The sequence below is a fragment of the Vipera berus genome (genome assembly GCF_964194415.1).
Source record: "Vipera berus genome assembly, chromosome: W".
In the NCBI taxonomy this organism is placed as follows: Eukaryota; Metazoa; Chordata; class Lepidosauria; order Squamata; family Viperidae; genus Vipera; species Vipera berus.
This window is the reverse complement of record NC_138210.1, coordinates 68011962-68033041: the sequence shown is the minus strand read 5'-3', so window position 1 is coordinate 68033041 and position 21080 is coordinate 68011962. Positions and strand designations below refer to the sequence as shown.

Here is a 21080-nt window from a genome sequence, read left to right as displayed (position 1 = left end):
GAGTGCGTATGGCCTACTGGGTGGGCGTGGCCAGCTCCAGTGGCGTAGCGTGGGTTGTCAGCACCCGGGGCAAGGCAAGTAATTTGCGCCCCCTAACCGCACCACACGCCTGGCACCCCCCCCTCCACAGTGGGCGGCGACCCGGCGGCTCGGATTGGATTCGCACAGCCAGCACTGCAATGAGAGAGAGTGAGTGAGCCAGGCAGGGGCAGAGAGCTGCGAGTGCGAGCGCGCCCCCCCAGATGTTGCGCCCGGTGCGGCCGACCCCCCCTGCACACCCCACGCTATGCCACTGGCCAGCTCTACATCGTTGGCATCAAGGGTGCCTATGGGGGCCCGGGCAGGAGTGGGACAGATCTGAGGGTCTCTGGCAGAAGGAGGGTCTCTGGGCCAGGGCCAAGGCAGTGGGGGCCGTTCCCTCCCTGTTTCCAGGATGGCTTCGCGGGCCACATGAAACCACTTTGCGGGCCGGATCCAGCTCCCGGGCCTTGTGTTTGACATGTCTGCAATAGGGAAACCAGATTCACTTAACAACCGTGGCAGGAAAGGTCATAAAAGAGGGCAAAACTCACTTTAACAAATTTCTCACTTAGCAACAGACACTTTGAGCTTCATCGCCATGGAAATCGAGGACTACGTGTGTAGTTAGAAAGCTCCGGGATCAGTGATCTATCCAGGGCTTTTTTTCCTCATAGAACGCTCAGAACGGAGTTCCGGCACCTTTTTTTGGATGGAACCTTGTAGGGTAGGCAAGGCGGGTTGTATGACATGTGTGAGTTCCGGCACCTTTTTCTTTTACAAAAAAAGCACTGGATCTCTCTCTTTTTCCCAGTAGGGAGGGCTCCCAGTAGGGAGGGCTGATCAACTGTCCTTCCCTGCCCCACCTCGCCTTCCAACCCCCCCCCCTCCGCATCTCTGCTTTTGCTTTTTTTTAAAGTGAAACAAGAGATAAAGGGACAAACCCCCCCCCATAGGAACTCGGGAGACGAGTTTTGCGTTCTCTCCTCGGTCCGCAGCGGGGAGCGCTAGGCCAGGGGTCGGCAACCTCGGCTCTTTTATGACTCGTGGACTTCAACTCCCAGAATTCCTGAGCCAGCATAGCTGGCTCAGGAATTCTGGGAGTTGAAGTCCACGAGTCATAAAAGAGCCGAGGTTGCCGACCCCTGCGCTAGGCTGTGCGGACCATCCTAGAAGAGAAGACCGCTTTTCTGCAATCGGAGAGCGAAAAACCGTGCGGCTCGTCTGAACGGGCTCGTTTTAAGACGCGGTTTCCTAGCTTGCCAGGCAAGCGGTTCCCCGACTCCGAAGCGGAGGGCTCCGTGCACACAACCCCTCTCTCCTTCCTCTTTTTCTGGCTTAGCAGAGCCCGCTGCTCCCACCCACCCACCCAAGCTTGCGCCCCCCTGCTCGATCCTCGGCGCTGCGCGCCCTCCTACCGGGATCCACGCTCTCCCGCTTGCTTTCGCTGCCCGCAGAGGCGCCCGTCACCAAGGCGGCCAGCGCCAGGGCGGCGCGCAGGGTCGGGATCGCTCGCAGCTCCATGAGCGCAGCCGAGCGAGCACCGAGCGGAGCGGAAAGCGACTGAGGGGGCCCGCCCGGGTTTGGTTCGCTCTCGCGAGCGGCGGAGCTTGGAAGGATCGCAAGCTCCTCCCGATCGCAAGCCAATCGCCGGGGGAACCTCCTCTAAAAAAAGGGGGGCAGGGTCAGCCCTGCGTGGAATGGGTGGGGGTATCCTCCCCGCCTTCCCCCTCCCCCCCAAATACGCGCGAATCTCTCTTCTGCCGCCCGCGGGATGAGATCAAAAGGGAAACGGGCCAAAAAGAGAAAGTCCTCCCCCCACCCCGCGCGCATTCCATTCTTGATTTACGCCAGGGGTCTTCAAACTTGGCCCTTTTATGACTTGTGGACTTCAACTCCCAGAATTCCTCAGCCAGGCATGCTGGCTGAGGAATTCTGGGAGTTGAAGTCCACAAGTCATAAAAGGGCCAAGTTTGAAGACCCCTGATTTACGCCTCTCTCTCTCTCTCTTTTTTTTTTCCTCAATGGGAATTCGACGCCTTGACATCCACCAATCGCAATCCGCGAGAGGCTTTGGCCAATCGGAACAGGACGGAAGCTTTTCCCCCCCACACACACACACCCCGCTCCCCTCGGCAAGCCAATGAAGAGTCTGGAAAGTTTGGGAGACCTGAGGAAAGGGGCGGGAGGGGGGGGGGAAAGGAGCTGGGAAAGAAGCGTGTTGCGGGGTTTTGTTGTTTGGTTTTGGTCGTGGGGATAGGGTTACGTGGCATTTCCACGCACGGCGGCTCGATCCCTAGCCCTGGGAGGATAGGGAGTAGCTTCTTAATATATACATATATACATATATACATATAAAGGTAAAGGTTCCCCCGCGCATGCATGCTAGTCGTTTCCGACTCTAGGGGCCGGTGCTCATCTCCGTTTCAAAGCCGAAGAGCCAGCGCTTGTCCGAGGACGTCTCCATGGTCATGTGGCCAGCATGACTAGACACCAAAGGTGCACGGAACGCTGTTACCTTCCCACCGTAGTGGTCCCTATTTTTCTACTTGCATTTTTACGTGCTTTCGAACTGCTAGGTTGGCAGAAGCTGGGACGAGTAACAGGCGCTTCCTCTGTTACACGGCACTCGGGATTCGACCTGCCAAACTGCCGACCTTCTGATCGACAAGCTCAGCGTCCTAACCCACTGAGCCACCGCGTCCCTCATATACATATATATTTATTAATCTCAGAAGGGTATGGCTGACTGAGGAAAACAAATAAGTTTGAAATGCATATCAGTCTCCCTTTAATTCTTTGTTAGCAATCTAAAAATTTACACAAATACGAGCTGTCACTGTTGTGACTACTGCCTGTCGATGGCCTTCGGTTAGGCTGAAACAGGAAAATAAAGATTTGTCCCATGTTTGGGGCCTAGCAAGGTAATCTAAATACTTAACAAGCATTTAACACATATCTCCCTTGCTTCTCAGCTAACAAAGTGAGATAGAGCTTGCGGCCTAGAGGTAAAAACAACTGCCTAATGTGCAATCAGCCCAGGTTTGAATCTCAGAAGGTTCTGGCTGACTGATGAAAACAAATAAGTTTGAAATGCATATCAGTCTCCCTTTAATTCTTTGTTAGCAATCTAAAAATTTACATATTTATTTATTTATTTATTTATTTATTTATTTATTTATTTATTTATTTATTTGGTTTATATACCGCCCTACTCCCGAAGGACTCAGGGCGGTTTACAAGGCAAAATTTAAAAACAATACAATATAAAATTAAAATAAAATAAAATTAAGTCTAGCCCCCCAAAAATTAAAATCACAATTTAAAAACATTAAAACCCCTCAGTCCAGACCAGATAGCTCAAAGAGCCAGGTTTTTAGGTCCCGGCGAAATGAATATCTTTTAATGCCAGAAGATGAAACAAAAACAAACCTCAGCTCAAATGCAAATTTGATCCTTTAGCCGCAAAGTATAAAAAAAATCTAAAAGAGATCAGGCTAGTTCAGGGGTAGGCAACCTCGGCTCTTTTATGACTCGTGGACTTCAACTCCCAGAATTCCTGAGCCAGCCATGCTGAGGGGAAAGGGAGAGGTTTCCAAGCTGAGCCATGCTGGCTCAGGAATTCTGGGAGTTGAAGTCCATGAGTTCTAAAGGAACCAAGGTTGCCTACCCCTGGGCTAGTTATTTGGGTAGGAAAAAAAGGCATGCGAACTTGCCAGATGTGCAAAAAAAAAAAAAAGCCTTCGTTTGGAAAATGAAAAAGAAAAAAATGGAAAGACCGATGGTTCAAATGAGAGACATTGTTGAACTCCGCTTTTCCCTTCTTTGCTCGTAAATATTAGGAACGTGTGACGCTGATTCTTGGATTGCTTCTTTGACAGGAAATCCCATCAATCTAGAACGACCTGTCCCTGGCAGAAAATGCAAATATTTACCATGACTATTTTTTCAGGATGAAGTAAAGGTTTGCAAGAAATTGGTGCTTTGCTTGCGAAACAGTTATTTTTTTACTGTAACCAGTTGATGAATTGGTAAACTGAGCCTTGGTGGAGCAGTGGGCTAATGCCTCCTTAAGTAACACCAGCTGCCTGCAATTAGTGCAGGTTCGCATCCCACCAGGCTCAAGGTTTACTCAGCCTTCCATCCTTCCGAGGTAGGTAAAATGAGGACCCAGATTGTTGGGGGCAATAAGCTGACTTTGTAATAATGCCGCTTGGGGTGTGTGTGAAAGCCCTAATAAGCAGGCATATACATGGAATGAAGGCTACTGCTAAGCTTGTAAGCCGCCCTGAGTCTTCGGAGAAGGGCGGGATATAAATGGAATTAAAATAAAAATAAACATAGTAACTCCGTGATCTTGGTAATTTGACGTAGAAGGATAAGACAGGTAACAGTAACAGTAATAAAGCTGGAAGGGACCTTGGAGGTTATCTAGTCCAACCCCCTTCTCTTGCAGGAGACTGTACTATTTCTGATAGAGGGCTGTCCAGTCTCTTCTTCCAGTGTTAGGGCACTCACAATTTCTGAAGGCAATTTGTTCCACAGGTTAATAGTTCTCACTGTTAGGAAGTTTCTCCTTATTTTTAGGTTGCTTCTAAAGGAAAATAAATAAAGGTTATTCTTTTATAAGGTAAATGTAAAGGTTTCCCCGCACATGCGTGCTAGTCATTTCCGACTCTAGGGGCCGGTGCTCATCTCCGTTTCAAAGCCGAAGAGCCAGCGCTTGTCCGAGGACGTCTCCGTGGTCATGTGGCCGGTCATGACTAGACGCCAAAGGCGCACGGAACGCTGTTACCTTCCCACCGTAGTGGTCCCTATTTTTCTACTTGCATTTTTACGTGCTTTCGAACTTCTAGGTTGGCAGAAGCTGGGACGAGTAACAGGCGCTCACTCTGCTACGCGGCACTCAGGATTCGACCCGCCAAACTGCCAACCTTCTGATCGACAAGCTCAGCATCCTAACCCACTGAGCCACCATGTCCCTACTATTCTTTTATAAATGGTACCAAATGTAACACCAAATGTAACACCAATGAATTGTATCAAATGTAACACTAAGATGTGGGGCCATCTATTTCCTGCTTAGACAGAGAATTCACACATGGTAATCAACAAAGCTCTTTTGAAATGTTAAAAAGGTTAGGAACATCTCAAGGTGGTGAGTAAAACAAGATAATGTAGTAAGGGATGTAAGGAAGTTGTTACAATAAGTCTTTTGGATGTAAAAGTTCAAAGAAGATCTTTTAGAATGTGAATGACTTCAAAGACTAACTTAAGTTTCTTAGGGGGGCATGTATCAAGAAAAGAAAGTATAAATGCCTGTTTTGAAACTTGCTCAGCGGGCTCTTTGAACCCAATCCAATTTGGGAAGGGTCTAAGCGTTTGCAAACGCTTTCTTTCTTTATTATTTTCTTTATTATCTTCAATTTCTTTTCAATAAATCTTTGTTTTTGTTAACCAGACTTGTCTTTGAGTTGTGAGTATCAAATTTTGGGTTTTTAAATCTCACACTTCTCTCCTTGGTTTCATTATTTTCAAGAATAATGGTTCAACATTATTTGGGATGAAATAGGTCCAGGTTTTAAAGAAATGCAATAAAAACCGAAACCCCTGCTACTGTAGTCCAATCAAAAAAATAGATGCAGAGAATAACAATAATAGTAATCATCATCATAATATCCAACTTTGCATTAGTATAAGTAATATCATTGCCCAAATTCAGAACTATCTTTCATGGGGATAATCCTTTCCATTTTTTAATTCCACTGTTCTGTATGTCTGTGTCCATGTTTATGTGTAATGCACTCTGCACATGCTCGGAAGAATGGTTCCTATAGAATTTGCATTAGCACCGCAACTCTAAATGCTGGAAGCAATTGCAGAGGCTGAATGGGAATCCTTTTAAACAAAGAAAGTCCAGTTGCCTCATGCAAAAACACCTTTGGGACTTTTACACAAGCATTTCTCAGCTTTGCAAACTTTAAAACGGGTGGACTTCAACTCCCAGAATTCCTCAGCCAGCCTGCTTGAACAGGTTGAAGACCCGCTTTCTTAAAAGTGGACGAGACTGAGAAACACGGGTTGAAATGAAACTCTGCTCTCCGCCGTCGCCTAAATCAGGGGGCCCCAAACTCTGCAATTTTTTTTTTTTTTGTGTGGACTTCAATTCCTAGAATTCCTCAGCCAGGAATTCTGGGAGTTGAAGTCAAAAAGTCTTCAAATTGCCGAGTTCGGAGACCCCTGGCCTAAATAGAACTTATTTCGAACTCGGCGGAGTATAGGACCCAGGGGAGCAAAATTTTTCTGCCTCTGCTAACAAAACATTCTCGGCGAGGAAAGCCGTCGTGACGTTTCTTAGTGGGCGTGTCCTGGTAGCGCAGGCGGAAGTCCCTATGCCTCTACTAACATGGCGCTCGTTTGCAGGTTGAAGCTGGATGGTGCGTCCTTAGACGTATAATAAATAAATGCTGTATATTGAGGGCGCTAAAGCCTGACTATCTTTGCTCAGTGCCTTGTCATCTCTGCAGTACAAAGGTTTTTGCAGCTTGGAAAGGCGGAGTGGAGAGAAACAAGGCGAGTTTAGATCAGAAATATCAGGAAAACTCGACGGGGGCGCTGCGTCTCCTTATCTGGCTGGCAGAATGGTGGAAAAGAAAATTTCAGGTATTTTGGATTGGGGAGAAGCGGAGGGGGGGCTTGTTGATAGATGCAAAGGTTGACTGGGACAATTTTATTTTGCGGAGGAAAATAAAGCATGCAGGTAGTCCTCGAGTTACAGCAGTCCGTCTAGTGACCGTTCAAAGTGAGAAGCGGACTGAAAAATAGTGACTTCAGAACCGTTTTTTCACCGTGAGGACCTTTGAGGCAGCCCCATGATCAGGGGATCAAAATTCAGATGTGTGGCAATTGGTTCGGACTTAGGACCGTCGCTGTGTTCCAAGGTTGTGTGATCTGCTTTTGCGACCTGACAAAGTCAATAAGAGGAAGCCAGATTCACTTAACAACCTGCTTACTAACTTACCAACTCAGTGATTCATTTTAACATCTGTGGGCAAGAAAGGTTGTAAAATGAGGCAAAACTCATTGAATAAATGTCTCACTTGGCAACATAAATTCTGGACTCAACTGTGGTCATAAATCAAAGACTACCTGGATTTTAATACCCGCCAACATTTCCCTTCCTCATATTTCGTACAAGACTAAGATGCTTAGAAACTTGATGTAGATGATTAGGTTGAGATTGGAAGACCAGTTTGGGGACTCTGGTTCCCAAATGCACTGGCACTCTGCCTGGTCTGGGAAGGGATGTTCCATTAGATGATTCCTGGGAGAAAATGTTGTAAAATGGGGCAAAACTCACTTAACAAATGTCTTGCTTAGCAACTGAAATTTTGGGCTCAGTTGTCGTAAGTTGAGGACTACGTATATTTATTTATTTATTTATTTTAATCCCATTTATATCCCGCCCTTCTCCGAAGACTCAGGGCGGCTTACAATTTAAGCACAAACCAATGTGCTTAGCAATAGCCTTCATTCTATGTATATGCCTGCTTATTAGGGCTTTCGCCCCCCCCAAGCGGCATTATTACAAAGTCAGCTTATTGCCCCCAACAATCTGGGTTCTCATTTTACCTACCAGCTACCTGTAAGAGGAAGAATAAGCTCATAGACCTGAAAATCACCTTCAGATGCTCTGTCTTGGCACTGGAGGGAGCACTTGCACAACATATCCAACCATTACGTTTATATAAGGAAATATCATGGAATTAAAGGAGAATATTTGTAGCTCAGGATTGAAATGAGGGGTCTTTGGTGCAGTCTGAGCTTGGTTGTTTTCTTGCAGGGGTTTCATGACTGATGATATTATCTAGTATGGATGATGAACCATCTGCAAGAAAACAACCAAGCTCAGAGAGCACCAAAGATCTCTCGTAAATGAATTCACACATTCATGGCTTGTTTTATATTTATATAAAAGAATGAGTCATCCACATTTACAGATAGTTCATAAAGGGTGCAGAAGGCACGACTGGGTTTATTAAGTGCCCTAAGGAGTAATAAACTGGGCCTTGCAAACCAGAGAAAATATATGCTCATGACGTCTAAGAAATACGTGGACCAGCTAAAGAAATGGATGGAATATTTCATGTTCTTAACCATGCTGGGCAGTAACAGTGGGTTCACACAGCACACTAAAGCCAAAATTAAAATCACATTGTATTGTTGAGAGGCACACAACAGATCTTGGGCTGTTTATTGGCCATTGGGTGAAAGTATTGGGGCTGGGGGTTAAGGGTTAAGGTAGGAACAGGAGTGCTCATCTTTAATGCTGTTGCCAAACATGAAAAACAGGCAGGAAAACTGATGCAGTTCAGCCATTTTGCTGCCAAATGTTGGCAGGATGATCTCAGGTGTTTCAACGGAGATGCATGTGGCCTTAGGCAGACCTGGGCATTTTATGGCTCCAGGACCACACCAGGCCCTTTGGCGCTCTCTATTTGGCTCACATGAGGTAAATCGGAAATTAGAAATCAAATGTAAACCAGTGTATGGCTCTATTGGTTTGGCTCTCCGCAACACTGCTAGTTTTTCATGTGATCCCTCAGGAAAATTAATTGCTCACCCTTGGCTTAAAGTAATTGGAGCATGTGCATTAGGAGATTGGAAGTGCCCTTTGCCAGCTGGGAACATTGCCCCATTGGCAGATGCCAGCTGACCTCCTTGAAGGCAACGTGGTTGACTCAATCTGACTTGGCGTCATTCCTCTTTCTTCTTTCTCAGCAAGATCCCAGGACCCCAACCAGAGGCGTATTTTAGACCGGGCCACCCGCCAACGCCGTCTCAACCGTCAATTAGAAGCCCTGGAAAATGACAATTTCCAGGATGACCCCCATGCCAATATGCCACAGCTGGTGAAGCGCTTGCCTCAGTTTGATGATGATGCCGAAACAGGTGAGTTTTTGTGCTGGGCAGGAAATCCCTTGGATTTCATTTTTCTTTTATTTCATTGTCACACAATTTCACTTTCCCCAGATTTCATTCTCATTTGATTTCACTTTCCTTTGATTTCACTCTCTCTTAACTTTCCTTGACTTCCTTTTCTTTCTTAGCTAACAGATGACCTGATTTGATTTGTTTGACTTATTTCGCCTGGTTTGTTTGTGTGAGCACATGCATACATATATGTTTGTCTGCAAATATATACACATGTATATACATAAATATATGCTTACGCGCACAAGTAGAGATGTGTCCCCCAAGGAGGGGGGACAAGTCAAGATGGTGGCTACAAACATGTCATTAAAGCATCTCTTTTTACCTATTTTGACTGTTTTCCCCTCTGAACATCCCTCCATAAGTACATTCCTTGGTTTGTACGTGGTGAGAATGTATTTTGTGTCTAGGTTTGCGAATAGGGATTTTGTGTATTTTTGTAGTTTTCTAGGCATTGCCAGGTTGGGGTTTTTTTTGGAAAATAGAGATCTCTTTGTCGGAAGCAAAGAGCTAATATTTAATTGGTCACTGAGAACCCCGACTCTCTCAATTTAATAAGGAAACCTCTTTTCATTTCCCTCCTTACTCTTCTGCAGATTTGAAGTTTGCTTCCTGGCCACACAAACACACACACCAGGATTGCCATTTTGTGGCAGCTTCTACAAAACTCAACACTTGCCTACAAAAGTAGGACACCCCCTATCTTAAATTAACAAAATCCCAAACTTCATAACCTTCCTTTATTGTTGGGTTTGATGTCTAAAAGGTAAAGGTAAAGGTTCCCCCGCACGTGCGTGCTAGTCGTTTCCGACTCTAGGGGCCGGTGCTCATCTCCGTTTCAAAGCCGAAGAGCCAGCGCTTGTCCGAGGACGTCTCCGTGGTCACGTGGCCGGCATGACTAGACGCCAAAGGCTCACGGAGCGCTGTTACCTTCCCACCGTAGTGGTCCTTATTTTTCTACTTGCATTTCTATGTGCTTTCGAACTGCTAGGTTGGCAGAAGCTGGGACGAGTAACGCGCTCACTCTGTTACGCGGCACTCGGGATTCGACCCGCCAAACTGCCGACCATCTGATGGACAGGCTCAGCGTCCTAACCCACTGAGCCACCGCGTCCCTTTTGTTTGATGTCTACTGAGGCTAAAAGGCATTTGACCCCATCTGTAATTTGTGTTTTCCTTTCTTTGTCTTTTATTTACAGGTAAAAAGAAGAAAAAAACCCGTGGAGATCATTTCAAGCTGCGTTTCCGTAAAAATTTCCAGGCATTGTTAGAAGAACAGGTCTTCTCTCGCTCTCTCTCTTTTTTTTTCTTAACAAAAAATGGGGCAGGCACAGGGTGTATCAACTCTTATTTTTTCTTAGTATTATAACGATGCTTATTTGGGTACAGATAGTCCTCGTTTAGCAATTGTACAAAGTTAAGTACATATGTGTGCCTGAAGGTTTTTAAAAAGAGACTGGGCAATCATTTGTCTGAAATCGTATAGGGTTTCCTGCCTGAGCAGGGGGTTGGACTAGAAGATCTCCAAGGGCCCTTCCAACTCTGGTATTCTGTTAGATTGTCCTCTATCCTTGGAGTAAGATCCAAACCACTGAGTTTCTTTCTTTGACTTCTAGCAGAACCTCAACACAAGTGAAGGGCCCAATTACCTGACAGCGTGTGCGCCCCCTTCCAATTTGCCGCAACGTCATTTCTGCACAGTTTGTGGCTTCCCGTCAAATTACACATGTGTTTCTTGCGGCGCCCGCTACTGCTGTGTCAAATGTTTGGGAACACATCATGAAACTCGGTAAGCCTTCTCTAGTCACGTGGGATGATTATGCGTTGTTTCTAGGCAAATAATCAAGGTCTGTTAATAAAAATGGTTGGTTCCTATGTTTGAGCCAGATGCAATTTAGGAAAATAATAATAATAATAATAATAATAATAATAATAATAATAATAATAATAATAATAATAATAATACAACAACAACAACAACAATAATAATAATAACAATAATAATAATTAATAATAATAAACCTTTATTGTCAAAGTAAAACATGTGTACATTGAGATTAGCTGAGCCTCCCCCCGTGCTCTCTCCCCCCAACACACAGTGACAATAAACCCTCCATCCCACCACACTATGTTAACCAACTACACCACACACCGGCCTCCCAAGTCAATTCTGCATAAGATTATGTCCCATTTAAAAGCCTAACAGCCCACGGATAAAAGCTATTTTTCAGCCTGTTGGTACGGCTGGCTATATTCCTATATCTCCTACCGGATGGTAGGAGAGTAAAGAGTTGCCGTCCAGGGTGTGAGTCATCCCTGAGAATCTTCCTCACTCTTCCAAGGCAACGAGCCCTGGCGATGTCATCCAGTGGTGTCAGGGAACAGCCCACAATGTCTTGTGCTGTGCTCACTACCCTCTGCAATACTTTCCTATCTGTGGCTGTCAGACCAGCATACCAAACCACAATACCATATGAGAGGACGCTCTCTATAGTAGACCGGTAAAAGAGGGTCATTAGCTGTTGTTCTACCCTGTTCTTCCGCAAGACCCTAAGAAAGTGAAGCCTCTGTTGGGCCTTTCTAGCCACCTGAGTTGTGTTAACTTTCCAGGTCAGATCTTCACAGAGGTAGACTCCCAGAAATTTAAAGGAGGAAACTCTCTCTACACAGTTCTCTCCGATGTGAAGTGGGGCAGGTTCCTCCTTTTTTCTCCGGAAGCCTAACACCATCTCTTTCGTCTTGCCGATGTTTAGGTGCAAGTTGTTGTTACTACACCATATGGATAGTTTTTGTACCTCCGCCCTATATGCTGTCTCATCCCCACCTGTAATAAGACCCACCACAGTTGTATCATCTGCGAACTTGATTATCGCAGTGGATGGGTCAGATGATACACAATCATAAGTGTATAAAGAGTACAGGTAGGGGCTAAGCACACAGCCCTGTGGCGTGCCGGTGCAAAGCTTCAGGGGGGTGGACAAAGCATACCCGACCCTCACTGTTTGTAACCGATCCCTAAGAAAGTCTTGAATCCAATCGCAGATGGCGGGGGAGAATTTCAAGTCAGTCAGCTTCTCGATGAGAATACTCGGCAAAATGGTGTTGAAAGTCGAGCTGTAGTCAACAAAAAGCATCCTGACGTAACTTCCAGGCTTCTTGAGATGACTTGCTACAGAGTGTAAAGCAGTAGCTATGGCATCGTCTATCAACCTATTTCCCCTGTAGGCAAATTGATGTTTATCAAAGTCCAGTGGGAGGCATGTCCTAAGATGTTGGAGAACCAATCTTTCGAAGCATTTCATGACTACAGACGTTAATGCAATAGGTCTGTAGTCATTCAGGCACTCAACTGCAGTTTTCTTGGGGACTGGGCCAATGGTAGCTGCTTTCAAGCACGATGGTACACATGCCGTTTTCAAGGAGATGTTAAAAATCCTTGTCAGGACCCCTGCTAATTGATCGGCACAATTCCTGACCACTATCCCCAGCACCCCATCTGGGCCTGCGGCTTTGCTGGGATTCACAGTCTTCAATACAGCTCTCACTTGGTGTTCACACAGGGTGAGTGGCTGAGAGTCAGAAGGCCGGCCAGCAAAGGCTACGGGGTCTGGTCTTTTAACCTCGTAGCGGGCGAAAAAGATATTCAGCTCCTCAGCCAACGAGGCATCGGTGTTTGCCATGCTCCTCGTGCTGCCCTTATAGTTGGTTAAGTGCTGCAGTCCCTGCCATACTTGCCTCGGATCGTTGTTCGCTAAATGGTTCTCCACCTTTTGTTTGTATTGTTGTTTTGCCATCCTAATGCCTCTTCTGAGAATATGCAGGCAATCACACACAAAAACGTATGTGCAACGTGTGATGGTTTTATTTTCTTTTAATATGAGGCAGGTAAAGGTTGATCTTCAAAAACTTCCAACTCTTAATAGTAAAAGCAAGGATGGAGGCAAGATATAATTTCACAGACTGAGACGAAACAAACATAAGACCTTTTATTGATTTCTATATGGGGGAAATAACTGCTATTGTGTATACTTGCAGATAAATTAAATTTGCAAATTTTTAACCAAAACACTATGAAAAATGCACCACTTGCAGATAAGCTGAACCACAAAATGTTCATATGTTATAACATATGAAAGGTGGTTTGGCTGCCTGCCTGCCTGATTGGCTGACTGCCTGACTGATGGACAGACTCATCTTTTAAGCCAGGGGTGTCAAACTCGTGACATCACGTGACATCGTGCGACGTATCGGAGATTTTTCCCCATTGACGGCAATGGGGTGGGCGCAGTTTTGTCGTGACGCGTCCGGCCTATGGGCCGGCAGTTTGACACCCCTGTTTTAAGCGGCCTACTAAAACTTTGTTCTCTCTTCTTTCAGGTGCTTGAAGTGGACAGTTTGAGTTATGCCATGAAGAATTATAAATATCTTATAAAGAGGTCCTTTCAAACAACCAGGTTGTCTTCCTCACAGGATAGATAGATTCTCCCTGCCGTGAAGAGGTGTAAACAGGACTGTAATTTGCATTTGAGTAATAAAATGTTTTGTGTTTTGTGGTCAGTGGCATGCGTTCTTTTTAATCTTTTTTTTTTACTTGATTTAGAAGGTCATGAATTAAGATTTGGATGGCACGGTTATTTATGGTATGATAAAGTAAATGTTGATTTCAGCAATCATTTTATTAGACGTGCCATACTAAGAGTTTGGGATAAATACAAAGCAAGGTTATTTATGAAGTTGCCTCTTTGGGTATACCCCAAGAAGCTTTTTTTTAGAAAAGAAATGGCAGTGAAACCAGACTGGTGGACTTAAGGTAAAATAATATATTTTAATTTTGGTGACAACCCCCCCTAACTTTCTAAGGAAAGTTAGAATCAGAAGATCAGGTCTGTGATTGGTTTACATACTTACAAATGAAAGAAAAAATTAAACTAGATAAAAAGAGTTATGGGTTTGATTTTGTTAAAAACGAATTGGGAACTTCACTATGTGGTAGTGATGAACATATTGCTAATAACAAAACATTGAAATTGAATTTGGAAAGTAAACAATAATAATAATAAAGTTGGAAGGGACCTTGGAGGTCATCTAGTCCAACCCCCTGCTCAGGCACGAAACCCTATACCATTTCAGACAAATGGCTGGCCAGTCTCTTCTTAAAAACGTCCAGTGTTGGAGCATTCACCACTTCTGGAGGCAAGTTGTTCCACTGGTTAATTGTTCTAACCGTCAGGAAGTTTCTCCTTAGTTCCAGGTTGCTTCTCTCCTTGACCAGTTTCCACCTGTTGCTTCTTGTCCTGCTTTCAGGCGCTTTGGAGAATAGCTTGACTGCCTCTTCTTTGTAGCAGCCCCTGAGATATTGGAACACTGCTATCGTGTCACCCCTCACCACCACGCTATAAAAAAGATGTTAAGACTCTAGAAAGTGCATAGAAGAGCAACAAAGATGATTACGGGCCTGGAGACTAAAACATATGAAGAACGGTTGCAGAACTGGGCATGGCTAGTTTAGTGAAGAGAAGGACCAGGGCAGACATGATAGCAGTGTTCGATATCTGAGGGGCTGTTGCAGGGCGGGGGGGTGGTGGTGGTGTCAATCTATTTTCCAAAACACATGAAGGCCAGAGAAGGAACAATAGATGGAAACTGATCAAGGACAGATTCAACCTGGAAACCAGGAGAAATTTCCTGACAGTGAGAACAATCAAGCAATGGAACAGACTGCCTTCAGATGTTGTTGGTGCTTCATCACTGGAGGCTTTCAAGAAGAGACCGCACTGCCATCTGTCAGAAATGGTGTAGGTACTCCTGCTTGGGCAGGGGGTTGGACTAGACCTACAAAGTCCCTTCCAACTCTGTTATTCTGTTCTATCTGCACCTTGTAAATACCCATCACATATACACTAACAGAACTCTATAGCTCTTCCTAGCTTTTCCACTGTTTCCCTTTATTTCAGGGGTAGGAAACAATGACCCTTTTATGATCTGTAGACTTCAACTCCCAGAATTCCCTGAGTCAGCCATGCTGGATCAGGAATTTTGGGAGCTGAGGTCCACAAATCATCAAGTGGCCTTAGTTCCCCACCACAGCTTTATTTAGTTACAAATTTATTCAGTAAACATGTCTGTTTATCAACTTATCTCTAAAAGGTATGTATTTTTGTTTTGGTTTGGAGTTTGAGGACTTCTTCTAGAAGGTTCTTTACTAAACAGAAGAAACACTGATGACGATATTAGAAGTGTCGGATAGGTTAGACAGCCAGAGCCATACAAACAGTCCTCAACTTAATGACCACAACAGTTGTTAAGTAAGTTTTGTCCCATTTTGCGACCTGCCTTGCCGCAGTTAAGTGAATCATTGCAGTTGTTAAATTAGTAACACGGTGGTTAAGGGAATCTGGTTTCCCCCTTGACCTTGCTTGTGAGAAGATCGCAAAAGGTGTTCATGTGACCCTGGGACACTGCAGCCATCATAAATATGAACCAGTTGCCAAGCATTCGAATTTTGGATCACTTGACCACCGGGTTGCTGCAACAGCTGCAAGTGTTAAAAAATGGTCATAGGTCACTTGTTGTTCTGTACCAGCCTGCTACCGGCCTTGCAGAAAAGGCAACCCCTTTACAGACGGCAAGAGGCTGGAATACGTCTGCCAAATCTATTACAAAAACAAACAAGACACGAACCAAGATACCGGAGCTTTGAAACACTATCTGAGCGGTTGCTTTCAGCAAACCAGCCCTCCCCACACAAGTCCTTTATAAAGAGTTCAGGGCGTGGCTTCTCTCTCCCTCCTTCCGAGAAGCCCCATTGCCTTCCTCTGTTTACTCCTACTTGACTGTCTCCTGCGTCGGGCGTCCTTGAACAGGGCCAGCTGTGGGTCATCTTCATCCACGCTGTCAGGCTCACACAGCTGGGTCTCCACCAGGTGGGAGGGGCCTGGCTGGGGGCTCTGCGGAGCCTCAAAGCCATCATCAGCAAGTTCTTCAACACCCCCCTCCTCCCCCTCATCTGAGTCATCCGACCCAACTGCCGAACCCACAGGCTGACCCTGAATCACAACACTTGTTTTCAGTGGCTTGTAACTTCAAATGGTCACTAAATGAATCATTGTAAGTCGAGGACTACCTGTACACAATAGATAACATAAAACTGAGTTTTTTCCTCAAGGTTTATTACCTTTCACTTTGGAAAATGACTTCATTCTCATTCAGCTGGAAAACACAAATCAAACACATTAGTGTCATATGGTACTGAGCAATATTTATTGGGTAAAGTTAAATGATGGTTTTTTTCCTTCCAAGTTTAAATGATGTGTAATATCAGAAGGGACGCGGTGGCTCAGTGGGTTAGGACGCTGAGCTTGTCGATCAGATGGTCGGCAGTTTGGCGGGTCAAATCCTGAGTGCCGCATAACAGAGTGAGCGCCTGTTACTCGTCCCAGCTTCTGCCAACCTAGCAGTTCAAAAGCATCTAAAAATGCAAGTAGAAAAATAGGGACCACTACGGTGGGAAGGTAACAGCGTTCCGTGCGCCTTTGGCGTCTAGTCATGCCGGCCACATGACCATGGAGACATCCTCGGACAAGCGCTGGCTCTTTGGCTTTGAAAGGGAGATGAGCACCGGCCCCTAGAGTTGGAAACGAATAGCACGCGTGTGCGGGGGAACCTTTACCTTTAATATCAGAAGATGGTTTAGAGGACCTCGCTGAGTTAAGGAACGTAGCCTCAAGATTGCATATTTCCTAAAAACACTTACTTTCTGCAGAAGGAGAAAATAATGTCTCACTTTGGCATTTTTTAGGGTGCATACAGGTGGCTCGTGACTTGTGACCACAATTTCCATTCCTAATCAAGACAGTTTTTAACAGAATTTTGCTCCATTTTTTTTTACTTTTTTGCCACCATTGTTAAGCGAATCAGTGCAGCTGTTAAGTGAATCATATGGTCATTAATTGAATCTGGCTTCCCCCATTGACTTTGCTTGTCAGACGCCAGCTGGATAGCATAGAAATGACCCCGGGACAATGCAACTATCATAAATACATGACGGTTGCCAAATGCCCAAATTTTGAACACGTGACCGTGGGAATGCTGAAACGGTCATAATTGTGAACAGGCACATACTAAGCAACAAAATGCAATGGTAGTGAGGATTATCATCCCAGGAAGAAGCATGGGACAAAGAATAACCTTTAGAATTTAAAATGCATGGAATATTTTAAAACATTGCTTGCAGATTACATGAGAGCAAGAATCTGGTGACACAGTGAAGAGCTATATAAGTCTAATTGCCATTGCGATTGTGATTGTCTACTAAAGACCCATATCCTGAGCACAATGAAGGCCAAAGCCTAATTTACAGCTTTACAAGGGTTTTTCAGTGAATGTCAACAGCCTGAATTGAATATATTTTCTTCCATTTCTCGTTTTCTTTTGATTCCTCAAGAGAGGCAGGACTGGAACAACCACATCTGCATTGATAAAAATCAAGATCCTCAGTTATGTTGAAGGAAAAGTCTTCATCATGGTTCAGTCCAAGCTGGGAATAAACAACATGGCGACTGCTTTAGAAAGAAGGTTGCAGTTTATTGAAGAGGAAAGCCAGACAGAAAGATGGCTCTGGAAGAAAAAAGAGAGAGCACATGTAGGGAGTGGGTTTTTATACCCTCTGGAGCCTTTTGTTTGGAGTTGTTCCTGTGGCATGAACTTTGACATGAGTCTGAGTGTGCCCTTTGGCATCTCTGTGTTAATCGTATTATGTCCTGTCTTAGAGTTTGGGTGGGGTATGTAGATTTTAGGTGTCTTTGTCTTCCTAAGCTTCTAGCTGGGGGCCTCCAATCTTCCTGGATTATTTCTACAGAGCTGGTTTCTGCTGGGGGGGGGGAGAGACTTGGGGCTATAAATAAAACATGGGCATGCTTTTCCGCCTCTTTAATATTTTCCTCTCTGGACGGGGGCTGACTTTCCACAAATCCCCCCTTTGTGCCATAAGTGTGTGAATGACACACTTACTGACATAAGATTAAAATTGATCTGGTTAGGGAGACTTGGTAAACAAGCTTTAAACTGTAAAGCCCCCCCCCCAAAAAGTGGGGGAAGGCACTAATGGAGGCAAGGAGAAAAAAATCCCTGCAATGGCTTCCAAAAGGGGAGCTTCCAACCCATAAAGTTCTAAAAGTCAGGGTAAAAAAATTGTTAAGTGGAAAATAAATTTATAGTTTCCAATATTCTGTGCCAATTATTTTAAAATGTTGGATGTCACTTTGAGCTTCCAGTCAGATTTGCACATGCCTCCCAAAATTCTTCACAGCCATGGTTTGCCTCAGTACATAACCACTGGCTGCTCGTTTTCAAGGGTTGTTTTCCTGCCTTAGCTCTTCGTTCAGTTCTTCGAGGTTAGTGATGTCCAACTAAGGTTAGCCACTATGCAAGCCAGGCTATTACATTTTCTCAAATTGCACATATTGAGCCCTAAGACTCCCAATCTGAGTCCAACAGTGCAAGAATATTCAGGGCTTAAGTTTGGAGATCTCTTTTCTGCTACCTCCTCAGTGAGGGCATATGAATTGCAAGTCACCTGAGGGGGCCTGGTTCCCTCCCCCTTGGAATTTGCAGGAAATTGTACATGCAAAGTTTTAATGACACAGGGCAAGAATCAGGCTAGAGCTTTACTGAAGGTAGGTGAAAGAGATAGACTCAGTGTGATTATGAATGGTGTGTGGGCGTGTATGTGTGTGCAGCTACTTCCACAAAGCAGGCAATACAAGCATCCTGGACAAATCTTCCTCCCACCAGACAGGAATCCAAGGTGTTCAGGACTTGCTGTGCCAACTACTGTATTTCCAAATGCCATCTCTCCATAAATACATTCAACTGGCTTATTACAATACAAATGGGACAAGAAAGAAAACCTTACAGTGAGTTTCCACCCTCCCCCCCGCATAGTCTTCCTAATTTTCTTCTGAGGCTTCACGTGGGGACCAATGGCTCCAGGATTCATTCCTTCCTCTGCAGCTTTCACAGGCATCTGGGGAAATGGTAGGACCTGGGAAGATCTGTTCCACTCTGGTTGCATGGTGGCTTTTTATTTTTTTTATTTTTATTTTATTTTATTTTAATCCCATTTATATCCCTCCCTTCTCCGAAGACTCAGGGTGGCTTACAATCTAAGCACAAATCAATGTGCTTAGCAATAGCCTTCATTCTATGTATATGCCTGCTTATTAGGGCTTTCACACACACACCCAAGCGGCATTATTACAAAGTCAGCTTAATTGCCCCCAACAATCTGGGTCCTCATTTTACCTACCTCGGAAGGATGGAAAGCTGAGTCAACCTTGAGCCTGGTGGGACTCGAACCTGCACTAATTGCAGGCAGCTGGTGTTACTTAAGGAGGCATTAGCCCACTGCTCCACCAAGGCTCTTTTAGTGGATGGCTGGATTCAAAACCCAATTTCATGGCTCAAATGGATGGAGGCAGTGTCTGGGTCGGTGTTCTCTGCTTCCAAAGGTTGTGGGGGAGGAGTCATGTATGCAGGGCTAAAAGGCATGAGAGCAAGATCTCTTCCCCCCTTTCTGGGTGGACTCTCCCAGGAGAGGCAGACAAAGGCATGGAGAACAGAGGATAAGAAAAGGAGAGGTAGAATGGGGGAAGGGGGTAGCTTGCAGGCAGAGTTTGAAAATGCATTAATACTGCAGTGGTTAAAGAAACTGATAGGATGGGGACAACACAGGTACAGAGAGAGAAAGAAGAAAAAAACAAGCACATTTTTCTTTACTCTGTTTGTTGGCCAGAAAGACTGAGGATATTTTCCTTTTGGTGGCTTATTTTAAGCAGAAGTTTAAAATTCTTTTCTCTTTGGATTAGAGACAATTCACAGTCACATTTACCTCGCACACAAAGACTTTGACACACATATACACACAAAGACAAGGAAAAGAGAACAGAAAAGGGACACAGAAGTCTTATGTTTTGCACATCCTAGCCATTCCCACCATAAATCTCAGTTAACTCAAATTAGGGAAGGCAGAAATCTTAAACATACCACATGGTGAGAGAGAGAGAGAGAGAGAGAGAGAGAGAGAGAGAGAGAGAATGAATCACTATTTCTTATATTTTAATTTCCATTTAAGTACCTTTATTTAGCCAGGTTGTTTTCCCAGCAAAGCCCTGAGCAAAGTCCATTTTTTGTTTTTTATAGTTTCTCTACCTATCTCTTTTTCATACCTGCCTGAACGGGTAGCTGATTCCCATCCCAGGTGTTCTGTACCAGCCTACTACCGGCCCTGCAGAAAAGGCAGGGACAACCCCTTTACAAACGGCAAGAGGCTGGAATTAAGCCTGCCAAATTTATTAACATAAAACAGAGCAAAACAAGACACCAACCATGAAACAGGAGCTAGAAAACAGGAACTATACAAGCGGTTGCCTTCAGCAAACCAGCCCTCCCATGCATTCCCCTTTTATACAGTTCAGGGCGTGGCTTCTCTCTGCCTCCTTCCGAGGTGCCCCATTGCCTTCCTCTGTTTACTCCTGATTGACTGCCTCCTGCGTCGGGCGTTCTTGAACAGGGCCAGCTGTGGGTCATCTTCATCCACGCTGTCAGGCTCACACAGCTGGGTCTCCGTCATGACCAGGTGGGAGGGGCCTGGCTGAGGGCTCTCATCAGCAAGCTCTTCAACACCCCCCTCCTCCTTCTCTGAGTCGTCCGACCCAACTGCCGAACCCACAGGCTGACCCTGAATCACAACACCAGGCCTCAAGCAAGCTTTTCACTGGGGAGGCTATCTTGACCCTTGAACTAGAACACCCCATGATTCCCTTATTCATTATGCAGGGGTTCACTTCGGTTCTATCGGGTCTGGTGCACTGAAGCCTCCTAGTGAGACTTCCACCACGGTTTTGGGTCAAAAAGGGACCCATGGAGGACTCTGGATCTCTCATAAGAGTCCTGAACGCTCCTTTAGGTTCTACCACCACGGTTTCAGACCAAAAAGAAGTCTGTCGAGGACTCTTCTGCTCCCCTGCAGAAGGTACGAGATGTTCTCTTACCAGCTTTACCTTCACTTT

The 21080-nt window shown here is 45.1% G+C and overlaps 2 protein-coding genes across 3 annotated transcripts in view; one reads left to right on the top strand and one right to left on the bottom strand.

Moving 5' to 3' along the window:
* LOC308676023 (multifunctional procollagen lysine hydroxylase and glycosyltransferase LH3-like) overlaps nt 1–1759 on the bottom strand; it is a 51939-nt gene extending 50180 nt beyond the window's left edge. The window contains exon 1 of the mRNA XM_081341726.1: nt 1437–1759. Within this exon, the coding sequence (XP_081197852.1) occupies nt 1437–1542 (106 nt within the window). The 5' untranslated portion in view covers nt 1543–1759. The remainder of the gene's footprint in view (nt 1–1436) is intronic.
* A 4608-nt stretch (nt 1760–6367) lies between these two features.
* Nucleotides 6368–13565, top strand: LOC308676808 (zinc finger HIT domain-containing protein 1). Of its 2 annotated transcripts, none has more exons than XM_081342837.1 (5): nt 6368–6681; nt 8800–8970; nt 10212–10291; nt 10629–10801; nt 13390–13565. In XM_081342837.1, exons 1-5 carry the CDS (start codon nt 6660–6662, stop codon nt 13409–13411), a joined length of 468 nt encoding a protein of 155 aa, XP_081198963.1. In that variant the 5' UTR covers nt 6368–6659; the 3' UTR covers nt 13412–13565. The 2 variants fall into 2 exon arrangements, with proteins under 2 accessions (XP_081198963.1, XP_081198964.1); XM_081342838.1 differs by having other exon boundaries at nt 6369–6681; nt 10632–10801.
* Nucleotides 13566–21080: the final 7515 nt, after the last annotated feature.